The sequence below is a fragment of the Caloenas nicobarica genome, chromosome 14, assembly GCF_036013445.1.
Source record: "Caloenas nicobarica isolate bCalNic1 chromosome 14, bCalNic1.hap1, whole genome shotgun sequence".
Lineage (NCBI taxonomy): Eukaryota > Metazoa > Chordata > Aves > Columbiformes > Columbidae > Caloenas > Caloenas nicobarica.
The window spans coordinates 1668127-1690002 of NC_088258.1; the positions used below are offsets into that span (position 1 = coordinate 1668127).

The 21876-nt window shown below is 46.0% G+C and overlaps 1 protein-coding gene across 6 annotated transcripts in view; it reads left to right on the forward strand.

The window, feature by feature from the left end:
- The window catches only part of MSLN (mesothelin), a 28271-nt gene extending 6946 nt beyond the window's left edge, over positions 1–21325 (forward strand). For 2 of the 6 annotated variants that reach the window (XM_065644817.1, XM_065644816.1), the window contains exons 3-31: positions 2274–2375; positions 2655–2740; positions 5569–5614; positions 6114–6135; positions 6249–6276; positions 7002–7086; positions 7916–8077; positions 8296–8498; positions 8789–8880; positions 9574–9704; positions 10292–10413; positions 10834–11005; positions 11321–11536; positions 11649–11819; positions 12823–12969; positions 13122–13171; positions 14014–14134; positions 14472–14557; positions 15158–15287; positions 15401–15591; positions 16304–16394; positions 16883–16994; positions 17199–17383; positions 17869–18015; positions 18225–18358; positions 18931–19058; positions 19635–19729; positions 20320–20509; positions 20754–21325. In XM_065644817.1, the coding sequence (XP_065500889.1) occupies positions 2667–2740; positions 5569–5614; positions 6114–6135; positions 6249–6276; positions 7002–7086; positions 7916–8077; positions 8296–8498; positions 8789–8880; positions 9574–9704; positions 10292–10413; positions 10834–11005; positions 11321–11536; positions 11649–11819; positions 12823–12969; positions 13122–13171; positions 14014–14134; positions 14472–14557; positions 15158–15287; positions 15401–15591; positions 16304–16394; positions 16883–16994; positions 17199–17383; positions 17869–18015; positions 18225–18358; positions 18931–19058; positions 19635–19729; positions 20320–20509; positions 20754–20848 (3426 nt within the window). In that variant the 5' untranslated portion in view covers positions 2274–2375; positions 2655–2666 and the 3' untranslated portion in view covers positions 20849–21325. Of the gene's footprint in view, positions 1–1786; positions 1926–2273; positions 2376–2654; positions 2741–5568; positions 5615–6113; positions 6136–6248; positions 6277–7001; positions 7087–7915; positions 8078–8295; positions 8499–8788; positions 8881–9573; positions 9705–10291; positions 10414–10833; positions 11006–11320; positions 11537–11648; positions 11820–12822; positions 12970–13121; positions 13172–14013; positions 14135–14471; positions 14558–15157; positions 15288–15400; positions 15592–16303; positions 16395–16882; positions 16995–17198; positions 17384–17868; positions 18016–18224; positions 18359–18930; positions 19059–19634; positions 19730–20319; positions 20510–20753 lie in introns of those variants that run through there. The other 4 variants (XM_065644815.1, XM_065644820.1, XM_065644819.1 and 1 more) reach the window with 4 other exon arrangements.
- The last annotated feature ends 551 nt before the right edge of the window (positions 21326–21876 follow it).

Below are 21876 nucleotides of genomic sequence, written 5' to 3' on the forward strand. Positions count from 1 at the left end.
TGAAGAACACTTGCACCAGACTTGATGCTACACATGCACAGTCAGGTCAGGTGAGAAGAGGTTCTGACTGGTTTTCCCATGGTACAAACCCCATCTCAAACCTGTCCCGCTCCTGCCCACCCGCTGATTTCATTGCCTCCCCTTCTGCCCCAGGTTTTTGGGGTGTTTGTTAGAGGTTGTGGTGCAGAATTGAGCATCTCTAGTTGTTCTAGAATTGGAATCTCTACTTGTCTCCCACCGAGCAAGTTCTAGTAGCATTCCTGGTACGTGTTCTGTGTTCCCATTTGCCTGCAGCCGAGAAGCCCGATGCTGCAAAATTAGAAAAGTTCAGAAGGGGTGGGGAGAGCGGTGCTTAGGAAGGGAACGTGGTACAGATGAGACTAGTGACAGGTACAGTTCTTGGCTCTGTCTCCTGAAAGACTCGTCTGCCCAGGTGTGGGCAACCCTCTGTCAGGATGGCCTGCTTACAATGCTGAATTTCAAAAAGGTGCGAGACACTGAAAGCTTCGGTATTTGAAACCTGATCTCCCATCCTTCCCAAGGAGACCTCATTTGGATTTCCTGAAGAAGCAGCTTCTTGCTTTGAACTAGGACTCCATGAATCTGACTATTTACAAAATGATGCATTTCAAGTTTATATAGGTTTGGGTAGCTTAGGATGGGTGTTGGTGAGAGTCACTTCTGAGTCACACAAACTACATTTATGGATCAGTGTTGCACTAGGTCCAAAATAGCTGCAAAACATGTTGATTGTGGTAAGAAAACTGGGAGAGAGCCGGTGTTTGGGTACCTGGTGATGATGTGTGTCGACACCAGCTTTTCTTCATATTGTCAGTAACACATGAGTTATAGGTGGGCGTGATGGGGCAAGTCTGAACCTGGGACATAATTGGCTTATGGGAAAAAAACTTCTCCTGAAAAAGCATCAATAAAGTGACCAAAGAAAGATTTTTCAGATCTGAGGATGCAAAATAACTCTGTTGCATCCAGAGAAATTGAGATAGTTACAGTGGGCAATTGCTTAGAGATTGAGGGCTCAGATCCAAGGGGAGAAAAAGCCTGAAATAGGTGGAAGATAATTTAATATCCATCCCTTGTTGGAATCTGCAGCAGCTCTCATTTCTTGCGGATTATACTTGCCCGGTTTTCTTTGTTGACGTGCTGCCAGGCTGAGCATCAGCTTAGGGAGAACGCAAGTTTAGGTGAAGTCAGATCCTCCTGTTTGCTGCTGCGCAGGTCTTGGGGGGGTCGTGGGGAACCACAGCACGTGGGATTCAGGCGAAGGACAAACCCTCAGCCCTTGCAGCATGCAGTTATTGTATAAAGACCCCTTAAAACCAAATGTGATCTCTTTAATAAGAACGTCGTTTAGTTTTTAAAACAGAGCAGCCTGCAGGAATTGGAAAGCCCATGAAGCGATGTCCCAGGAGCTTTACAGCAATGAAATAAATGAAAGAAAAGGCCATTTCTGGTGATAGGGAGACAGGGATCCCTGGAGTTACAGTTCTGGAGCCTTGGATAATAACATCCCTGCATCTCGTTGCTGTGGTACCTGTGAGTGCAGGAGCCCAGGTGGCACTTGGGTGCAAACGTTGGGCCCCTGGGCTTGAGGCCAGTGTGTTCTCCGCACCCTGAGCACCTTAGCAAGCAAAGGTTCGTCATGGAAAGGAGACTGATGGCTGTGCTGTGGGGTTTGCCTGCACAGTCCTGGCCTTTTGTCCTGCTGTGGAGCTGCATTTTTTGATTTCAGCTCTCCCGATTCCTCTGTGCTGAGCAGAGGGTTCTGTGTTCCAGTTGACTGACCTCGCTGAGCCTGGAGCAGAGTTTCTAGTTTGACATACCTGGGATCTGAAAATGGCCTGTCTGAGCAGCGGAGGAGCTGCCATGGGTTTCTCTTTGGGATTTCCCAGGTGGAGACATCTGGGGTAAGTAGACATTTTGAGAAAAAGGCCAAATATTTCAAGCTCCACTGACACAAAATTTCCTGATGACAAATATTTCTTTAGTAACAGGAGGAAGGTGATCCCAGAGCAGCTCTGTCCTGGGAGTGCAGCTTTATTTTGGTTGCCTCCTGTAAAGGCTGAGCGCAGGGCAGGAAGGGAACGCAGCTTTTCACTGCTCTCCTCCTCGCTTCATGCAGCCTCAGCGTTCCCTGCCGTATCCTAGGAATGACAGGCATTAACAAATAACACATTTATTTGTACTGCTACACGTTTGTATTCTCAAGAGCTTACAGGTGTGTCCGGTGCTCCAAATCCATCCTGTAATTTCAGATGCAGTTTTGCGAAGCCAGAGACACACCCTGGTTTGCTCAGTGAAAAGCAGCCGCTGATCGGAGCCCTGCCCAGCGAGTGCTGGCGACTAACGGCTCGGAGGTGAGCGCCACTGTCACCATCTCCTCCTCCTCTGCTGGGGGAAGCCTGGCTTGATAACACTGAATTAGCTAATTAACTAATTCTGAATTTTCTGCATGCAACTCTGTGCTTTCCCAGGTGTAGCAGACCTTTAATAGTTTTTCAGGTACCTTGGGTCTAGTGTCAGATGGGTTTTGTGAAGGGTGTGCTTGTGAGACAGTCACCTTTTAACTTTCCTACCCTTGAGTTTGGTTTTGCGATTAAGAAATGCATTTGATTTTTTTTCTTGGCTGCAATAAGGTGATTCCTTGCATGTCGGGGCTCTCCGAAGACCTTCGCAGAAATGCTGCCGTTATTCCAAAGTCTGGGCTTCCTCCTTTTGGTTGGTAAGTATTACCAGGAGGGTGATGGGTGTCCTGGAAGGATTTTCCTTACCAGCAGATGTAGTTGAGATAATCCTCAAAGGGGAAAATTGTGCTGAAAGACCATTGAACATTACTTTGGTGGTCGTTCTAAATCCCCAGCCTTTAGTTATGCTTGTTTATTATTGTATCTGTGAGCAAAAATATATTAGATTTTGTAACAGGGTGGAAAGACAAAATTGGAGTTCATTCTCCTCCTGTCATTGCAGAGCTGTCTGCTCACTGCTCCTTTTGCTGGAGTATCCAGGTATCTCTGAAAAAGCACCTAAGAAATAATCTTACCCAAATCTGATAACCTCTGTATTCTCCTACTTTCCTTCCATCTGTTTTTTTGGTAGTCAGGGGTTCCAGAGCAGGATCTTTGTTTGTTTCAGAAAGTGTCTGTGCTTTATTCTTCTTTACTCATCAGAGTTGAGGTCATGGTTGCAGTGAATGTTGATGGCGACAGAACATAAACCTGTAACATTATGAACAAGCTTTATGGAGTGAGCAGCTCCATAAAGGGACTGTTGCTTCCTCTGCAGTGGCCTTAGTTATCAGTACTATAGGAAGGAAAAATAAATAGATAACTTTTCTTTATTTCTTTAATTAAGCCATTGTTGCTGTGCAAAACTGACCAATGTATTGTGGACACTCTGATGAAAATGTGATTTTCCAATTTTCTAGCAACATCCTGTACAAAGAGGGATGCCTTTGTCCGGGAGAAGTGCACAGGTTGCATGTGCGATAGTAGGTTGGGGTCGTCTCTGGTCTTGCAGAGCGAGAAGCCGCCCTTCCTCTTCCTCCTTCTCCTGCGGGGGAGTTTCTGAACGCTGCTCTTTCGAGTCAATGGAGCAATTTGCATGCTTCAGGTTAAACATGTGCGTAGGAGGTTTCTGAGAGTGGGGCCAAAGGGCTTGGCTGTGTGTTCCGCAGGTCCGAGGTGAGCAGGAAGCGATTTTCACGGAGGCTTTGTCCGCAGGCAGGGGAGCATGGCTGCGAGGCCAGTGCTGGCACCAGCTTTGGTACGGTTTGGGTGACTCCTTCGGGACGTTCTCTAGGAGTGAAGTCAATGTGTGTGCAGCCTGGAGGGAGGCGCTGCATTTGCCCAGCTCTGGGTATGTTTCCTTTGCCCATTACTTAGTGACAGTTCTCTATTAATTAAATTATTTAAAAGGCGTAGCAGCTAGTAATCAAAAAAGCTGTTATACTAATTAGGGACTCATCTCATCCTTCCTTTCAAGCTGTTTTATAATCCCTTTCCTAATGCAGGTCATTGGGCTGGTGAACACATCCACACTCAGCAAAGCCACCACCTTCCTCCTCCTCATCTTCCCCATCGCAGTTCTGTGATAATGGTTTCCCATCCCATTGATTTCTGTGCCCGAATGTCACCCTGGCTTTAAGTGGCGCTGCCCTGGGCCAGCTCAGCCCCATCCCTTAGCCTTGTGGTATGGAGGAACCACAGGAGGTTGCTTCTGTGTTTTGGTTTTGGGGCTCAGCTCCTCCTCATTCCCCCCATGAGTCACTTCTGACCGAATATTTGTAGATAACGCCAGTCTTGACCATTCTTCCCCCAGGGGTGATGAGGGGTGGAAGTCACGGATCCTTTAGAGCCGCGGAGCCATCGTGCTGAGCCTGAGCTCTGTCGCATCTCCGTGTGCTTGCTGGGCTCTGCCCAGCTGCTCCGTGGATCCAGGAGATGAGATGTGGATGGGGGTGACCTCTGTGGCCACCTCAGCCTCCTGTCAGCTGTAGTGCCTGACCCAAAGTCACTCTGACCATTCCCTTCTCCCTCTCCCTGCCTCTCGTTTCATGTAGCGTTTGTTGGATTCACTTGTTCTGTCCCATCAGAAACTGGTGGGAAGTGTCTACCTTCCCCTTTTTTCTGTACACAGGGGATGCTGAGCTTGGCAGATGCCTAGTCTCAAGTAAATAATGCTAATGCCAGGGAGATTTGAGTCTGTATATTGTTAGTGATTTCCTAAGCTTGTGTTTCACCACCTTTCCAGCTTCATGGCATTGGCAGAGGAAATGCAAATTGCCATCAGGAACAATGTAAAAGTTGAGAAACAAGGAATAGGCGAGTGGAGGGCTTGTATGGACCTGCTGGGAGCCAGCAGGGATGGGTTGACTTCTCTTCTTTCACTAAATCCCCATCAAGCTCTTGGGCAGGACCAGCCTGAGGGCTGGTGTGCACTGGAGTTACCTGTGTCCTCTGCAGTTCTGCAGCACAGCGTGATTTTAATCCAGTTGAGGACTTGGCAAGAAAATTGTAGGAAATCCATCCTAGGCTTGGCTACAATTGACATGTTGATGAGGATCCTGTAAGAAAGCTGCAAAGCTAAAAGCAATGTGGAAATACAAGCATGGTGAGCCTGGTCCCTGGGTGGATCGGTGAGGATGGGCTGGCCATGGTGCACAAGGGATACAGGGCAAGGAAGTCCTGGGGGGAAAGACTCTTCCCAAAGTGTTATTTTTGCCCCTTTCCCTGCTTTTTACTCTTTGGGGACAGGGATGCATGCAATCCCTCATGTCATCCAAGGGGCCGCATTTCTGTCCTGCCAGCTTGACCCAGGTGGACAGGGAAAACCTCACGTCTGCTCACCTGGTCAGCAAAGTCAAAGAGAAAACAGCAGAAAGGTCTGACAGAAACGATTCTGTGAAATCCTGTGTCAAGAATGAGGAATAAAATCATGTAGCGGGATGAGTGATGTTCAGGGTCTGTTAAGCCAGACAGGGCTGGACTGCGGGAATGAATTTTGTCCTGGATTTCCTGCTAAAATTGTCTAAAATTGCACATTGTCTTCCAGGTGGGCAGGTTGCTGCTGCAAATTCTACTGGGACATACCTGGTAAGGTAAACTCTTGTGTTTAAAATCTATGTCATCTGTGTCATTACTTGCAAAGCGTGTGTGAGTTGGTGGTCAGTGTGTCGATGGGAAACCATTGCTACAAGGCAGATCTGGTGCATTGAGCATGGAGGTGGGTGGGAAATGCCCTTCCCCTGCCTGTCTGCAAGGCTTCAGTGTAAGCACATCACCAGGCAGTGCAGTGAGGGTGACACCCACTGACCACACTGAAATCATAGCAACAGTCCATCCCAGTGACCCTCATCCTGAGCTTTCCGGCTGTTGGAAGTGCAGAGCCAGCACTGGTGTGAATTTTGCAGATGGCAACTACCTTGCATGGCAAGAGGGGACCTCTGGATCCTGGCACTTCGGTGTTTTCAGGCCAGATCCAAGTACAAAAGATTGCAGATAACATGCTTGTCTGTATGCAATGATCACTAATAATTCTGTGCTACCATTGTAACTGCATGATAAGATCATCTCTTTTCTCTCTTGCTCCTGGTGCAGTGCTCCAGCTCTCCTGTCAATGGTGAGTTTCTTACCACATAATCTCCATAAGGAAGATTCAGACATGGTTCTGTAAACATATTCCTATCCCAGTTCCTTTATCTTTGTCTCTCTCTTTTTGTTTTGGGGAATCAGAATCTGCTGTGTGTGCTTCAGTGACAAGGTATGTGAACCACCAGCAAATTTTCTTGGCACCATGTTCCTTGGGAGTGACACCAGTTTGTCGGGGATATCAGTTGGGGCAGCAGGAAGCCCTTGAAACCACATGTGCCATCTTTCACCTCACAGAGTCCCAGGGTTGCCCACAGGCAGGGAGGACTCTAGTTGTTCTCCTTGAAACAGTGAAGGGAAAGTGCCTTCCTGGGGCTCTGTGCCTGTGCAGGACAAAGGCAGGCAGGGCCAGTCCCTGCGGTGTCAGCCAGCCTGACGCAGGGGGATTTACTGCTCCAAAAACCTTGACATTAGTGCTGAACTTGGCTTGGCTCGTGGTGGCAGATGATGACTCCCACAGGTCTGCTTCAAGCCTTCATGGAACGTGATTTCTACCAAAGGGTCAACAGTTTACAAGTATCTTGTCCCTGCTCCCAAATGGTGCCAGCAAGTAGTTCCCTGCTGCAGCTGAACAAAACTTAAGTGAACAAAAATGTGGGCAGGGGCGTTCAGACACCTTTCGCTGCCTGTCAGGGCTCGGGCTGCTCCCTGCCCGCGTCTGCAGGTGTGGTGCTGTTGGAGTGCCAGCTCCCCGCCAGTTCAGCCCCCAGCTCCCCGCCAGTTCAGCCCCCAGCTCCCCGCCAGTTCAGCCCCCAGCTCCCTGCCAGTTCAGCCCCCACTGCTGCAGCTCCGGGGCAGCTGGCACCAAGGTGATGTCTTTGCTTCTTTTCCCACCAGGGTCAGCCAAGAATTGCTTCTCAAGGTAGCCCGTGGCCAGGCTTCCCCCTGCAGCCTCACTTTTGGGCAATATGCCTGTGCACAGGTAATAACAGTCACCTTCTTTTCATGGGCTGGCGTGTTTTGTTTTCCATGACAACAGTGCGGTTTCTGTATTAAAAGCAGTCCCGCTGTCGGCTGTGAATGGAGTGGGCAAAGCTGGTCTCTGTGGGGGATGCTATCTTCTCCAAACCTCTCAAATGAGAAAGTGGGACAAAGGAGATTTCTAAAACAGACTGGCTCTTAGAAACTGATATCATAATGTTGAAACAAATCTGTGCATGATAATAACCCTGGTCTGTGGGGGTAAACCACTTCTGAGCACAATGAACAGTGATTGCAGCATCATCTGGGATATTTCAGGTTTACTTCCCTTCCTGCTTTTACCATTATCTCTTAAGTTGCTGTGCTACCACTAATTGCGATTAAATTGACAAAGATACATACTTTCCCATAAGTGTTTCTAACAAAAAGATGTAATTTCTTCAGTTATTTGTTGTGGGTTTTGTTCATTTAAAAGTGTTTCTGGAACAAGGAAGTTTCTTATGGAAGTTTCCACTTTGATTAAACGGCCTTTTTTATTTTGGTGGGAAACCATTTTGAAAAAAGTTTTTTAAAGCCACTCTCTGCCTGGGGGGAGCACAGATTAGGCAACAGAAGGATCCCACATTTGGAACTGGAGAAGTTTAGACTTGCTTGAAGTCAGTGTAAGTTGGTCTTGCTTCTGATTCTTCTGCCAAGAGGTTTCATCACCTTATGGTGCCAAATGCTCATGTGTAGCTGAGCTTGTGATGCAGACCAGAAGCAGATTGCGGCATCTCTAAATGTCACACACCTTTTCTTATCTCTGTATGAATTTCCCTTTTCTTTTTCAGAGCGCTTGGCTCCAGGAACTTCAGGATGATTTTCTCATATCCTTATATTCTTGCCTTATCCCTAAACCTGCCAGTTCTATGGATGCAGAATACTCTGTTTTGTTCTTTTCAAAGTATGATGCCAAGAAGCTTATAGCTGCCCTGACTATGTTCAGCCAGCGGGTGGGTATCACATATCCAACTGTTTGTTCACCTGTAACATTAATGGCAGTAGAAGGCGTTAATTAACGTTACCCTAGGGCACCATTTCAATCAACAGATATCTACCAACATAGTAGAGTCCTGTACTGTTAAAAATAGCTGGGAAGATGGAAATAACATTTGTTTAGAAGTCTATATTCACGTGAATTCATGTGTTTCTTCTCATCTCTTGCCTTCAGTTTTCTCACGTGCCTCTTTCTCTTGAGTGGAGCATGATCTTCATTAATGGCCTGTGGGAGAAGATGTTGCAAATACCCGACATAGACAGCCCGCCCGCTTTGTCTCAGTGGGTCCATGAGGGGCTTCAGCCATTCCTGGTGGAACCCAAGGTCTTTGCTTGCCTCCATGCCAAAAACATCTTGTGTGAGACCTTTCAGAACATGTAAGTGCTGAATACAGGCGTTGTTTCAGTCCATTGTTGCTGAGATAGGAATGTGGCCCTTCCTCCAGTCCCCAAAGCGAGGGGCTAAACCCTGTGAGCACTGGGAACTGATGGAGAGTCTCTGAGAACATCTCTCCAAGGCTTTGTAACACACCTACTGATCCTGTAACTGCTCCTCGGCATCAGTCCATGCGTTGGTGGCTTTGAAGAGGGATATGATGGATAATATCAGTCTTCAAGGTTTGACTTCAGCTGTGTTTGAGATGTCTGCCTTTCTTATCCATCTTTAGAGTCGCTGCCCTGAATGACATATATTTGGACCTTCCAGTGGAAGAACAGAGGAGGATTTACTCTGGAATCAAATACTATCTCACCCAGGATGGTAAATGACTTGATTTTTCTTTAGGAAACAACAGAATGCTTTAGGCCACAGTTCTGTGTTACAGCCTTAGATGCCATCTCTTAAAGGGCAGAGGCTTCACTTTTTTTTTTTCGAGAATTTATATTGTCTCTTCAATGGAAATAGGCTGGCAATGTGACAGTGATAAGTGGTATCAGGAATAATTTCCGTGCCTGAAAACTTTATCAATCCAGGATTTTTATAAATCAGCACAGTCAGTCCTGTGCTGACTTACACCCTGTGCAGATGGCATTTACAGCTTTTGGTGTGAAAGAACGGGGCAGGATTTGGTTCTGAGAGCTAAAGAATTCAGTCAGAAATTAGCTCAGAAAGAGGACCCAGGTGAGACACTCCCCTGTCTCCAGACAGTACCTTGCATGCAAAAATTTGATGTCCTGCTAAATGTTTTTGTCAGATTTGGAGGAAGAAAGAGACTGGTGATGACGTGGTGGAGGGCTGTGAAGGAATGAGGCATCTCTCCTGTCCCATGTGCATTTGTCATTTGAATGCACAAACACATGGATTTGAGCACAATATGTGACCAGAGGCACTCGGGGAACTCTCTGCTGAGTTCTCCGATAGACTGAAGCCTGTTCCGCATTCAGCAATCTCCAGTCTCCACCGATTTCCTGGTACAGCACGTCTGTAGTTTTATGGTGTCTGCCTGTTTTGCAGGATCAAACCAGAAATGCTACAGTGCAGCCGTTGCAGGTCTGGATTCCACTGCTTGGTTTGAAAATTATCTGGGATCCTTTCTGGAACATGCTACTGTTGAAGACGTGCAGCTTTTTGGTGATGAACCAACAGTAAGTGCAGGCTCATCATAATACTCTATGCCTAGGATGCAGTCTTCCTGCCCTGACCAAAATTCTTGGAGATGCTGCTGGCGGGAACATTTTTCTTGTTTATTTATGGTCACTTCAGTTCTTATTTTTTCCCCACATCATGATTTCTTGTGATAAGAGGCACTTGCACAGAAGTCGGTTTCACATGGGTAATTTTGCAGAAAGCAAACTGGAGGCAGTAAGAGCTGCAAACCCAAACTTTATCTCCAGACTGGACTGATGTCTGGGCCTGGTCTAGTGTAGACCGTACCAGGCCTGTGTGTGTGAGCGGTGCTGGAGGGGCCACATCCTTTAGCAGCTCTCCCACCTTTGTGCCCTACAGCAGTCAGAGAGAGGCTTACATGCCCTTGGAGTGAAAAGATAAATAAAACCAGGTACAACTGTATTACCTGAAAACAGAAAATAAATTTTGTCACAACCTTAAAGCCAGGTGAAAAAATCCTTATTGCTTGAAGTGAGGTTCATTCAAACTGTCTGAAATGACCGTCAGGATTAAAGTATCCATTCTATTCTTTTTTAATTTTTTTTTTCCGTGTCCACACCTTCAGCTTCAAAAATTTGCCAGGGATCCAGTCAATATACAGATGATCAGCAGCCTCACCTTGCTGCGGGAGACGGCTGTGTACTACACCTGGCTGCTGACCTCTGGACCTGGTTTTCTCTTATCGAGGTACAGGACCTGACCTGACTTCCTAACTGACTTACGGTTTCGTATGGGACCGTGACTTAGCAAATGTTTGCTGAGTGATGGTTCTGATGGCTGCTTCCACAGAACATGTAAAGCATTTTTCTGTTCCTCAAATCACTGCATTGCACTTGATCTCAGGGAGGGCCAGACCACAAGTTCCGAATCTTGGGAAATGACTGTCACACAGTGCCAGCCACCAGCTAATGACCAACAGTGTGTCTTGCGTGTTCGTGCAGTTTTGCATGACACAGCAGTGCTCTCTGTAAACAGGAGCATCAGCATCATCAGAGCTAAAATGAATCCGCAGAAACGTGCACTGGAAAAGAGCATTTTTGTAAAAAGAGGAAAGGTCTGACGGAGCCACTGTCACACTGGCAACTTCTCCTTGTCTCCCACCCGCAGTGTCCCAGACAGATTGGTTTGCTACCTGAGCCCCTCGGCAGTGAGCAACGTGAGCAGAGAGGACGCTCTGAGCTTGGCCCAGAGGATCACTAAGAACTGCCCATGGAACCTGACACGCAGAGGAAAAACTAGGGAGCGAGCTGCCTCCTCCCTGCCCGCAGAAGAACTGCAGGTAGTCTCCTGTCCAGGCCAACCACTCAGCTCTTCATTCTCCTGGACAAAATTTATGAGGGTTGAGGATTCAGCTCTCATACCTCCTCTTGTGTACACTCCTGTAGGTCATCTTGCTTTTTTTTTATTGTGGCATCTGGCTAGTGTTTCATAATCTGAAAATTCTCAGGGGATGGATGCAGTCTGTCACAGGCTTCATCACACAAGTTGGAGGTGGAAAGACCAGTGATTTAAGATGTCCAAAGGCTGTAGGATCCAATAAGCTCAACTCATTGCTTCTCTGACTCTCTTTTCTTTCTGTATGGGACTTTTTCAGGTTGCATCCTCTTTGGTGAGAAAGTTTGAGCATTTCTCCCCTGAGATCCTGCGTGCACTGGGCCAGGCTGCGGTTGGGCTGTCCGTATCCGACATCCAGAACAGCATCCGTGATAAGGACCTTGAAGCATCTATTCCTGCCCTGGGTGAAGTTCGTGGCTGGAACGCTGAGCAGTCCAGTGCTATTATCAACAAACTGCTCAGCTCTGGCTATCAGGTACAAAAGATAAGTTTCACAAATGCACCTCACCCCTGGTATAGCTATTACAACTGCAAACAAATGATATTTGGCCCTTCACATACTCATGCCTGCATGCGTTACCTTTCAGATCCTGGATGGACAGAGCCTGGCAAAGCTGGGGAGCTTGGTGGCTGGTCTCAACAGCAGCACAGTTCGAAATCTGCCTCCAGAAGTCATCTTGGAAGCCATTAAGTTCCCTGAGTTTGTTCAGCAAATGGCGACCCTGCCTTCTCCTCTGAAAATGGCATTAGTGGAAAAGGTGAAGTTGGTTTTTTTTCTCTTCAGGCGTCATAAATTAGCAAAGCTCCAGTGAGTCCCAGCTGAGAACACCGGTTACCTGGGGCCAGGCATTGACACACAGGCGCACACCCAGACCGCATTCCCTCGGGGGGGGTTGGCGTTGCTAAACAGAATGTGCAGCAGGACAAACATCTCAGGTCCCTGTCACCGTGTCCTTGGCTGCCAGCCAGCATGTCCAGCAGAGCCTCCTGGGGCAGGAGAAACAGCTGCTCTGTGGTCGGTCCTAGAAACTACTCCCCACTGACTCGATGAGATGCTCGCAGGGAAAGGTTGTTGTCATGGTTTGCAGTGAGACCCGTGTGAGAAGTGAAGGCAGCTTAGAAAATCCCTTTCAAGCTGGACAGATCCTCCAGCAGTGCAGAATTTCATTCCTTCATGTGATTGTGTAGGATGTGGACACCTCTTTGCCTTTTTTCTCACTGTGACTTTAGCCTTCAAGCTGCCTGTGTAGCATTCAAGTTTGTTGATAATCATCTTCCCTCTGGTAGGAAAGACTCTGACCTGTTTTTGGCACCCCAGGCCCTGCCTATAGCATGTCCTGGGCCAACAGGGCTGCCAGGGCTCTGTGTGAAGCATTAGAGAAATAACATCTCATTTACCGCAGGATTGTTCTGCAGCGTGCCTTTGGTAAGCTGAGACATTGTTTGGGTTGGCAGAGAGGAAAGACTTATCCCTCCTTTCTGGCCGGTTAAACATTTTTAGGGCATGAAGCCAGGAGGTGGGGAACTGATAAGAGACAGAATTGTTCCCATTCATCAGGACCCCGGGTATTAGGTCCAAGCAGCTCTACTGGTCTGATGAATATGTCAAACAGGAAATATTTGATAGCGTTAGGTCTCTGAGAAATGCCCAGATGATCAGCAGGGGAATTTTCCTGGCTCCTTTCCAGTTTGTCATTTCTCTTCCAGCACTTGTTTATTTTAGCCACAATGTTTGAATGATACGGTTGGTTTTTTTTAAAGATTTCCTCCAGTGTAGGCCACCCTGCTGACCTGGTTAAATATATCCCTGATGCTCTGGCCAGTTACATTCCAAAATCATTGCTTGTTTTTGGGGAAGAGAAGCCCAGCATTCAGGATCTCAACAGTAAAATGTGGACCCGAGAACAGGTAATATGCCAGTGGCTTGTGTCCTTCCTACCCCTCAGCATGAGCCTTGGACTCTCCAGAGCTGCGAGTCTGCTCTGTAAATCCATCTGAAAATGCAGGTGGATGTTGCAGAGGAGCATCGTAACCACTGACACTGTGGCTTTGCTTCACAGGCTGCCATGTTCTTCAGTGATGTGATAAAGACAGAGCCTGACTTCAGCAGGTAGCGTTTTTCTTCTCTCTTTCCATTTTCCATGTTTGCTTTGATTGCAATTTCTGTGTTTCGTTTGGTTCGTATGGCAGACCCACCATATTCGATCCATAGCAACAGATGGGAAATATCATGCAAACTGAAACAAAGGGGTGTAGCACCAAGATTTACCAGGGTATCAACTGTAAAATACACCCAAAAGCCACATTTGCTTTCCAAGACGATGCTGCTGGCTCAGGCTGTGCCTGGAGCCTTGCTTCTGCCTCTGTGTTTCGAATCGGAGAATATGTCAGTCTTCCACGGCGCTATTTGAGGGATTAGATTTGTCAGGTCTCGTATCTGAGATGAGAAATTATGAAAACCACGATATGTATCTGGAAAAACAATGGAGTTGGCATCAGTGTCCTGCTGATTTCACAGCAGAAGCTTTTCCATGTAGAAAGCAATTGAAGTTTCAGGGCCTGCTCCCTGAGCACTCTCGGGCTGTGCAGCCTGTGCTCAGTGCTGAGGGTCTGCACAGCTCCCCTGCACTGTCAACATGTGGCACGTACTGAAAACTCGGGGAGGAAACTGGTCTTGTAATTCAGGATACAGCAGTACTGCTCAGGGAGAGTTTGTCCCTGCATTTCTGCTTCCCCTACGAGTCTCTAGATTATATTTATCTGACCAGTGATGGCTTCTTGATCTCTCACATTCATCAAGACTTTGAGGGGATGGAGTTTAGAGACCATGAAGCTTTGGGAACGGGAGAGGTTTATGCTTCCTGTATTTGTCGTTATATATATATGGGAGATCAGCACTGAATTTTCTCCTGAAGTCCTCACCCCTCTGATTTACTTTCTGTCAATGTTCAGGCTTTCCCAGTCGGTCCTCCAAGGCTTCACCTGTGCGGCTGCACCTGAGCTGGACGCAGAAAGCCTTCAGGAGCTGGCCAAAGCCATGAAGGAGAAGAATGTCAAGCTAGGAGAAGACCAGGTCAGTTCCCGTATTTTGAAATGCGGTGTTTGATGTTGACATGAAGATAGCGATGAGGATTGCTCAGCCAGAACAAAAGCACTTCCAGCTTAAGGGACTAGAACAAATGTGACTGGTCCTGGGTCTCTGTCCCACAGTTCTGAATTTCCCCAAAGAGAGAAGTTGTCAAAACCCAGTTGGCTGGTTTCTCAGGAACTAAAACCTCTGATTTCTATGTTTTATTATTATTACTTTGTAGAAGAGTAAAATATTTATATTTGGTTGGGGTTCGTTTGTTTGTTTCCTTATGTTTTCCTGCTGTTTCGTTTCTTCGATGTAAACTGTGGTGTCCTTTCAGCTGAGCTGCTTAGTGAAGATGGTGACACTGAATGGGATTCCCAAGGATTTAGATAACTATCCTAAAGACCTGTTGCTGTTTTTAAGGTAACTGTGCTATGGTTTTTGTGTTGTTGCCTTAGTACTTAGTGGGAAAAAGGTACTACTTTATAACCTCGCTGGCAATGACTAGTTCATATTTGATGTGTATTTCAAACTTGTTCAGGCCTCATTATAGGGGAAAAAAAAACAGATTGCAGAAAGCTTTCAAAAGGGTTTTAAGGTCCTTTCAAATCCAACCATCCATCATATTACTATAAACATTATGGAGCTCTTTTTAAATACATCTATTTGGATACGAAACCCATATGGGGTTTTCTTACTTTCTGGCTTCCCTGAACGTGCTTTTCCTTGACAACATCAAAGCAAACAGCCAGTAGAGGGGATTTCTTTGTTCCAGTAGCTACCCACCGTGGTTTTGTATCCAAATCTTGAACAACTTTAAGCCAAGTCTCACAGCAGACTCCTTAAGTTGAAAATGAATTGTTAAAAAATGTGGACTAGGATCTTGTAGAACAACAGCTGCATAGACTTGAGTCTGTGGATGTGGGAGATGTTATACTGGACACAGTGTATGTTGAACAGCCTTGACCCTGACCAACCGTTCGGTATCGTTCACTGGAATTCATGGAGTATTTGTCTTTCTAGTCCTTCAGACTATGCAGCAACAGGAAGCTGTCGGCAGTACTTTGCTGAAATTGGGAAAGCAAATCTTCATGTTCTGCAGAGAGAGTCGTCCCAGCGGAAACAGCTGCTCTTGGAAGCGTTAGCGTGTCTGGTACGTGGTGAGGGGACAGCTCTGCACAGGGCTGGGGACAACGTGGGCTTCGAGAATCCTCTTCTACAGCAGCATCCAGTTCTATTTAACGCCTCTTTCGTGTCTTACTTTAGAAAATCCCTGGCACACAAGTAAATGTGGAAAATAGAGAGATTCTGGGACATCTGGTCTGTGACCTGGGTGGAGAATACATTAGAAGTTCTGGTGGGAATTTGCTGAAGCAGTTAAGCCGGTGTGAATCTTTCCTACCCGATCAAGAAGAGGCCATTAGGAGCGTCATCAGTGGTGGTAACACTATGTTTGGGTATGAATTTTTCTTCTGGGCATATCAGCAAAACAATTCCCCTAAACAAAACCGTTGTCCTATTAAGACCTGAGTGAACTCCAGCCAACCAGCTTTATCAAGAACTTAAATAATTTTCTGGTTTTGGGTTTCACATTTGGCCTTTTACATTGTTTTATTTGAATTTCTTTCAACTGAAAATGTTGGCTGGAATTCCACTGAAAAATACGTTGTCACTTCTGTGTCTCACTTGCGCTAGTTTTAAAAGTTCTGTTTCTACCTGTCAGACTGACAGGTGCTTGATAAATCCCTGGCTAGATCTAACAGAGACATTGTCCAGGGAGACAACATATTTTCCCTTCCTGTGGCAAATGCCCTGACATCTTGGCACTGAATTGGGTGATAGTAAGCAACAGATATTCTTTGGTTTGCATGGTTGAGAAAGTAATATATTTGTTAAATGCCATTTTCCCATCCACCTGCCATTATTCGTGTTACTAACAATTGCTCCTGCTCTCATGGAAGGAAGCTTTGTGTAACAGGAAGGGATCGAGAAGTTTTAAGATTTAAATCTTGTGTTTTCTTAACTTCAGATGTTAGAAGGACATAATCCTGGCCTCTTTTAAGGTGGTTTGTGTTTGGTGGTGGGTTTTTTTCATTTGTTTGTGGGTTTTTAAATGTTTTTTATATTATTATTATTACTAAGCTGATCCCTGCTGATGTTTGCGTGCAGGCCTCCTGCAGCATGGTCAGCTTTTACCTTGAATGAGCTCAGTGGATTGATTCCTGTCTTTGATCGCAGCATCTTGCAGCAGATCCCCAAGGTGGGTTGGTCACAGAGGTGTGGGGAGTTCGGGAAGCACTTGTAGGTCCTGCGGGATGGAAGAAATATGGCGGAGGTTGTTCAGCTGATACATTTTCAGTAGTGTCTTCATTAAAAGTGTGGTGCCAAAGGGGATGGATGGTCTATGGGAAGTGAGGTTGATCAAGCTGACAACCTGGAACTGCAGATCCAGGTCACTGTCATCCTCCTCCTGTTCCTGTTGGATGAGTACTGGAGGTGGAAAGCGGTAGTAAGTATTTGCTATGCTTTGTGAGGAGGTAAAATCTCTTACTGGGCATGGGATATGATAGAGTTGAGGCATTTATAAACCAACCTTTGGCTCACCAAAGACTGGTCTTGAGGCTTACGGCAGCAGCTCTGCTGCCCGTAGTACTTTATTGGTGAAGTTTCTTGTCTGAGTAGCAACTTGTTATGCTGGTGATAGGCCCAAAATTGCAATATCCCCCTGACGAAACGTTTTCTTTGCAGAAAACTTTAACTGTTTGGCTGAAAAACTTTGCACACGATTCGCCTCTGTCCAGGGAACAGCTGGCGGCCGTTGTCCAGGAGCTCCTGCCCACGAGGCACAAGCGCGCTGACGGTACGGGAGCTTTTCCTGATCCTAACAGCAGAGTTCCCCCTGGTGCTTGTGGGTCTCCCTGAATCTGTCTGAGTTGAACTGTGAAACCCTCCCAGGAGGAGGGGGGAACTGTGATTTCATACCTGTCCATCTGCAGCAAGGGAGCATTCAGAGCTTGAAGCAAAAGGACTTAACACTGAACATGTTTGATAATTGTTTCTACAGGTTGCCCAGCTGGCAAAGAGATAACAGGGGAGGTTCTTAACGATGAACTGATGCCTATTTACTACACACCTGAAGAGTTACGTGCTTGCCTGAAGAATGTCTCTCTGGAGAACCACCTCTCTCAGATAGTGACCTACGCCTTCAGTGTTCAGCAATTAGCTGTGCTGAAGGAGAATCTGGATGAGGTAATGCTGGGCTGAAGAGTGTCAAATTATCTACTGATGAGATTGCTCAGAGATGTGTCTGGTTGAGTTTAAGTATCTCCAAGGACGGAGACTCCACCACCCCTCTGAGCTCCTCTTGCAATGTTTGACCACCTTTACCGTGAAAATACGTATTTCTTATTATCTAATCAGAATTTTCATTGCCTGTTGGCCCTTATCCTTTCACTGTGTGCCTCTGAGAAGTGTGTGGCTGCTTCTTCCCTGTAATCTCCCATTACATAGTTGAAGACAGTAATAAAATCTTCTCAGGGTTTGTTCTTTCCCTGGAGACCTGCTTGCCTGAGCTATCGAGCAGAAAAAGGACACACGTGCTCATGGCATCTCTCTGGCTTCACTTTTTTATTCCTTGCGGACCTTTAGGGCTTTTCCACCTTAATTTTGCAAAGAACATAAATTCACAGGCGTGATAACGAGTGTTCATAGCAATAACCGTGATCTTTCCACAGACGTATCCTGATGGGTATCCTGAAAGCCTGCTCCGCAACCTGGGACCCCTCATGGCTTTGATCACCCCAGAGGACGTTGCCAAATGGAAGATAACTTCAGCTGACACGCTGGCTTTCTTGCTAAGAAATGAGCCCTCTAATGATCAGGTTTGGGTTTGCTTTCCTGCCCATGTTTGCTTCCTGGGTCGGGAGCTGCTGGTTTAGGACAAGCTTAGTGGGCTCAGAGATGATTGGCCCCATCTTTGAGGGCCAAACAAATTGATCTGAAATGATTCAATTTTATTTTTGTGAATTGCATTTGTTTTTCTTTTGAGGATGAAAACATAAATTCTGATTCAAGTTAAATGTGTTTCTAGGCTTCAACAATAATTAGACGATATATTGACTTGGGAAACCCCTTGAATGCCACTGCACTGAACGCAATTGGTACGAGATACGTGTGCCTCCTAAATGCGACTGATTTGAACATGATAGACCCCAACAGCTTGAAGTGAGTCAAATATTGTGATGTTTTTGGCTTCTTGCAAAAGCACTTTCCCATCAGCAAGTGCAGTGTCCTTTTCTCTCCACTCAGTGACAGGAAATCTAGGAACCAACTTTGTTGCTGCTCTGCGTCCAGGTTTCAAAGCCTGCTGTTCTCCATCCCACTGGGAAGGGCTCAGATTTGCAGTCAAACTCTCTTTATTGCACCTCAGCTGACAACAGATATGGTCTGAATGCATGCAGGGGCACAAGAGAGCTCATTAAATGTAATTTAAATTCTTTTGAAAGACTGCTAAATGAAATTGATTTAATAACTCTATCTTTGCAAACAAACTTATCATGCACTACCTGAGTCATTGTAACTTAGAAGACACATCATTTTGAGCAGGAGACCGAGTGATTTTTTAAATTTTTTTTTGCTTAGCTTCTCCCCATACCTCTTCTGTCTACTGGGAAGAGGGGGCAACCTGTCCTATGTAGGGAATCCCAGAGAGATACTCAGAATAGTTTATTCAAGTTGGAGATTGAAATTGAATATAATAAAATTGTTTCTCTCCCTAAATCTTCATTTTTCTGCAGACTGGCATCTCTGAATCTTTCAGCCTGTTCACAGACTACGAAAGACATCTTGTATGTTAAAGCCAAACGCGCATTCTCAGACCAGCACAATACACCTGCTTATTATCAGCTTATTGTACCATATCTAGGTATGTAGAAGAACAGGTATCAAATACTACCTAAGATTTGGGAATTTGGGGAATTTTCCAAGGCAAGTTGTTACCAGTTTTGGAGAGTTTGAGGCTTTTCCAACTTGTAGTTGAGATAAAATATTCTGGAAAGATTCTGTACCTGGCTTAAAGTTGCCTACATCAATTGTCAGGCTGTCACAGGGAAAATCAAATTCATGACTGCTGGGATGGGTAAGATCAGCCAGGTCCACAAGAAATCCAGCTGCTAATGCCTAACACTTATCTCACAGCCATGTCACAAAACATGGATTTTACTCTGTTAAGCCAAGAATTTATTCACAGCCTGAGCAAATTCTTCTTACACCTCTGCCTGGCATCTGGCATTGTCACAGATTGGCTTAATGGCCAATATAATAATACCTCCAGTGAACTGGAGTAGCATCTATGTATTTTGCAGCTGGAACTCACTCTGTTAGCACCCCCAGCCTAATAAATTTTGGATTCATCATTGTAGCTCCAGTTTATAGAGCTGCACAACCTGCTCAGGTGAGGGCTGGTCCCCTGCATTGATACGCTTTTTTTTTTGGGTTCCAGGGGGTGCTCCTGGTGTGGATCTCCAAGCTCTAAGCAAGGACAATGTGAACATGAATGTTAGTACTTTGGCGAAGTTAAGAAGAGACGCTTTGATGGTGAGCTGAATTTTGAAATTGTTTGAGTCCTTGTGTTCTTGTTATGATTGCATTGTCCATTGGTGTGAATCAGGAGTCACTCCATCAAAGTCAGAATGATGCTAGACCAGTAAAAAGTGGCGAACCAGCCTGAAACTTCTTTAAAAATATAATTTGGAGTCACACGTGGATGCTAAGCCAGTCTTACTGGGGAATTTCTTTAGCCCAGGCTCTCATAGCAGGAATGGCAGGAGCAGAGGACAGGTGTCCACTAGACTACAGTCCACAGATATGTGACAGACCTTCTAACGAGAGTGTTAGCTGTAATATCGTCAATTCTGGAAGAAAGTCCAGTGATGTGGGCATGGACTGGAGCCCCCACTTGGGTGTAGGAGACCTGACATCAGAGGACAACAGAAATAGGCTCTGAGGAACCGTTGTGTTCATTCCCCCAACCTAAGGCAAGAGTGTCCCAACTGCAACTGCTCACCAGAAATTTGTCTTTGTTCTTCACGCTTCTGCTGACAGAAACCTCACGGATTCCCTGGTCAGACGTATTGTTTCCATTCTTGCATTTACATCCGTAATTCTTACTCTTTGATTTCTCCTAGAGCCTGACACCTTCTGAGGTTCAGGGCTTGCTGGGAGTGAATCTTGCTGATCTGAAGAAATGGCAGTACAAGCCTCCCATCTGGGACTGGATCCAGGTGCAGAAGCAATCGGAACTGGATAAACTGCAGATTGGGCTCACTGGGGGAACGCAGGAAGGCTACATCAACATCGTCACACCCAAATTTCAGAGTACGTAGTGTGTTTGGACCTCTGATTATTGTGAATTAAATATTTTTTGGGGGGTTACAGTAAACAGAAAAGCTGCCTTATGGAAGCAAAGTGCTTTCAGTTGTCTGTAAAGAGACGTGGGTGCACCGAGCTGCTGCAGCTCCCGGGGCCCTGAGTTGTGCGGCAAAAAGAGATGCCCCCTCGCATGGGGAGAACGCTTCAATCCTTGATTTCCTGGCACTGACGCCCTCTCTTTTTCCTCCAGCACCATCCTCAGCCCCTCTGGGTCCTGTGGCCATGACGCTTCACCTCCTGCCTGCTCTGCTTACCAGTTTCCTGATCACATTGGTTTTATCTTGAAAGTCTTCCTCGAGAGAAAGCAAGATGAGGAGGGACCAGCCTGTGACCTGTCTTGAGACCTTTGGGGACAGCCATGCCGGGGGTGAGGGGTGCTCAGTGCAAGCAGGCAACTGTTACACAGCCCGCTGTTCACTTTCAGGTACTTTTATCTTTCAAATCACTCAAAAAAGGAAAAAAATCAGTGTTCTGTCTGAAGGGAAGATTTCAGACCCTTCAGAGCAGGATCTTTGCCTTTTGTACAGACCAAGCCCAGGTAAACCCGAGTCATATTATTGCAACACAAATGATATCAGTATTTTACTGCGCAACCCTGGTGGGTTTAAGGGTGAGCAAATGGACTGTTCTGCATGTTAACGGTGACATTTCTCAAAGAACCTCATCTCTTGACACTGCCAGGATCTTGGAGTGGGAGTGAAGTTCCCCGGATGGTTGTAAATAAATAATGGAACTAAGTAAAAAATGCCAGAAGCAAATTAATGAGTTGCTGTTGTCTGCTCTTCATTCAGGCTGCCTGAACCTTGTGTCTGCAGGTATCGGTCCAAATTAAATGGTCAGAACCCCCAAATACGCCTGTTAATTTTCTTTGGTGTTGACTACTCAACACTTGAGAGCTGAGGCTGTTCTCAGCTTCCTCGTGGGGAGGGCATAAGAACTTGGTATAAGATTTTCAGTGGATGATCTGCAAGTTGGAGGGATAAATGTTCACTTGTAATAGAGATATCGGAGGACGAGATACTAGATAATGAAGAAAGAGCTGAAGTGGAAACTTTAGATTTAAGCCAGCCAGAAAAACTACAATACAAAGAACTAAACACATCAAAACCCACACTTGATTAGGAGAAAAAAAAAAAAGTTGATGTTTTATTATATAGCATTGCAACAATAATCAAGATAAACTATCTTCACTTAATCATCCCTCTAACTAGGCTTGGCATAGTCGGAACAAATCTGGATCAAAAATCCTGTAAGTTCCTGAAACAAGTCAAATGCGGTTTAGTGGATCTCTGAGCTTTCAGTCTGTGTTGCTG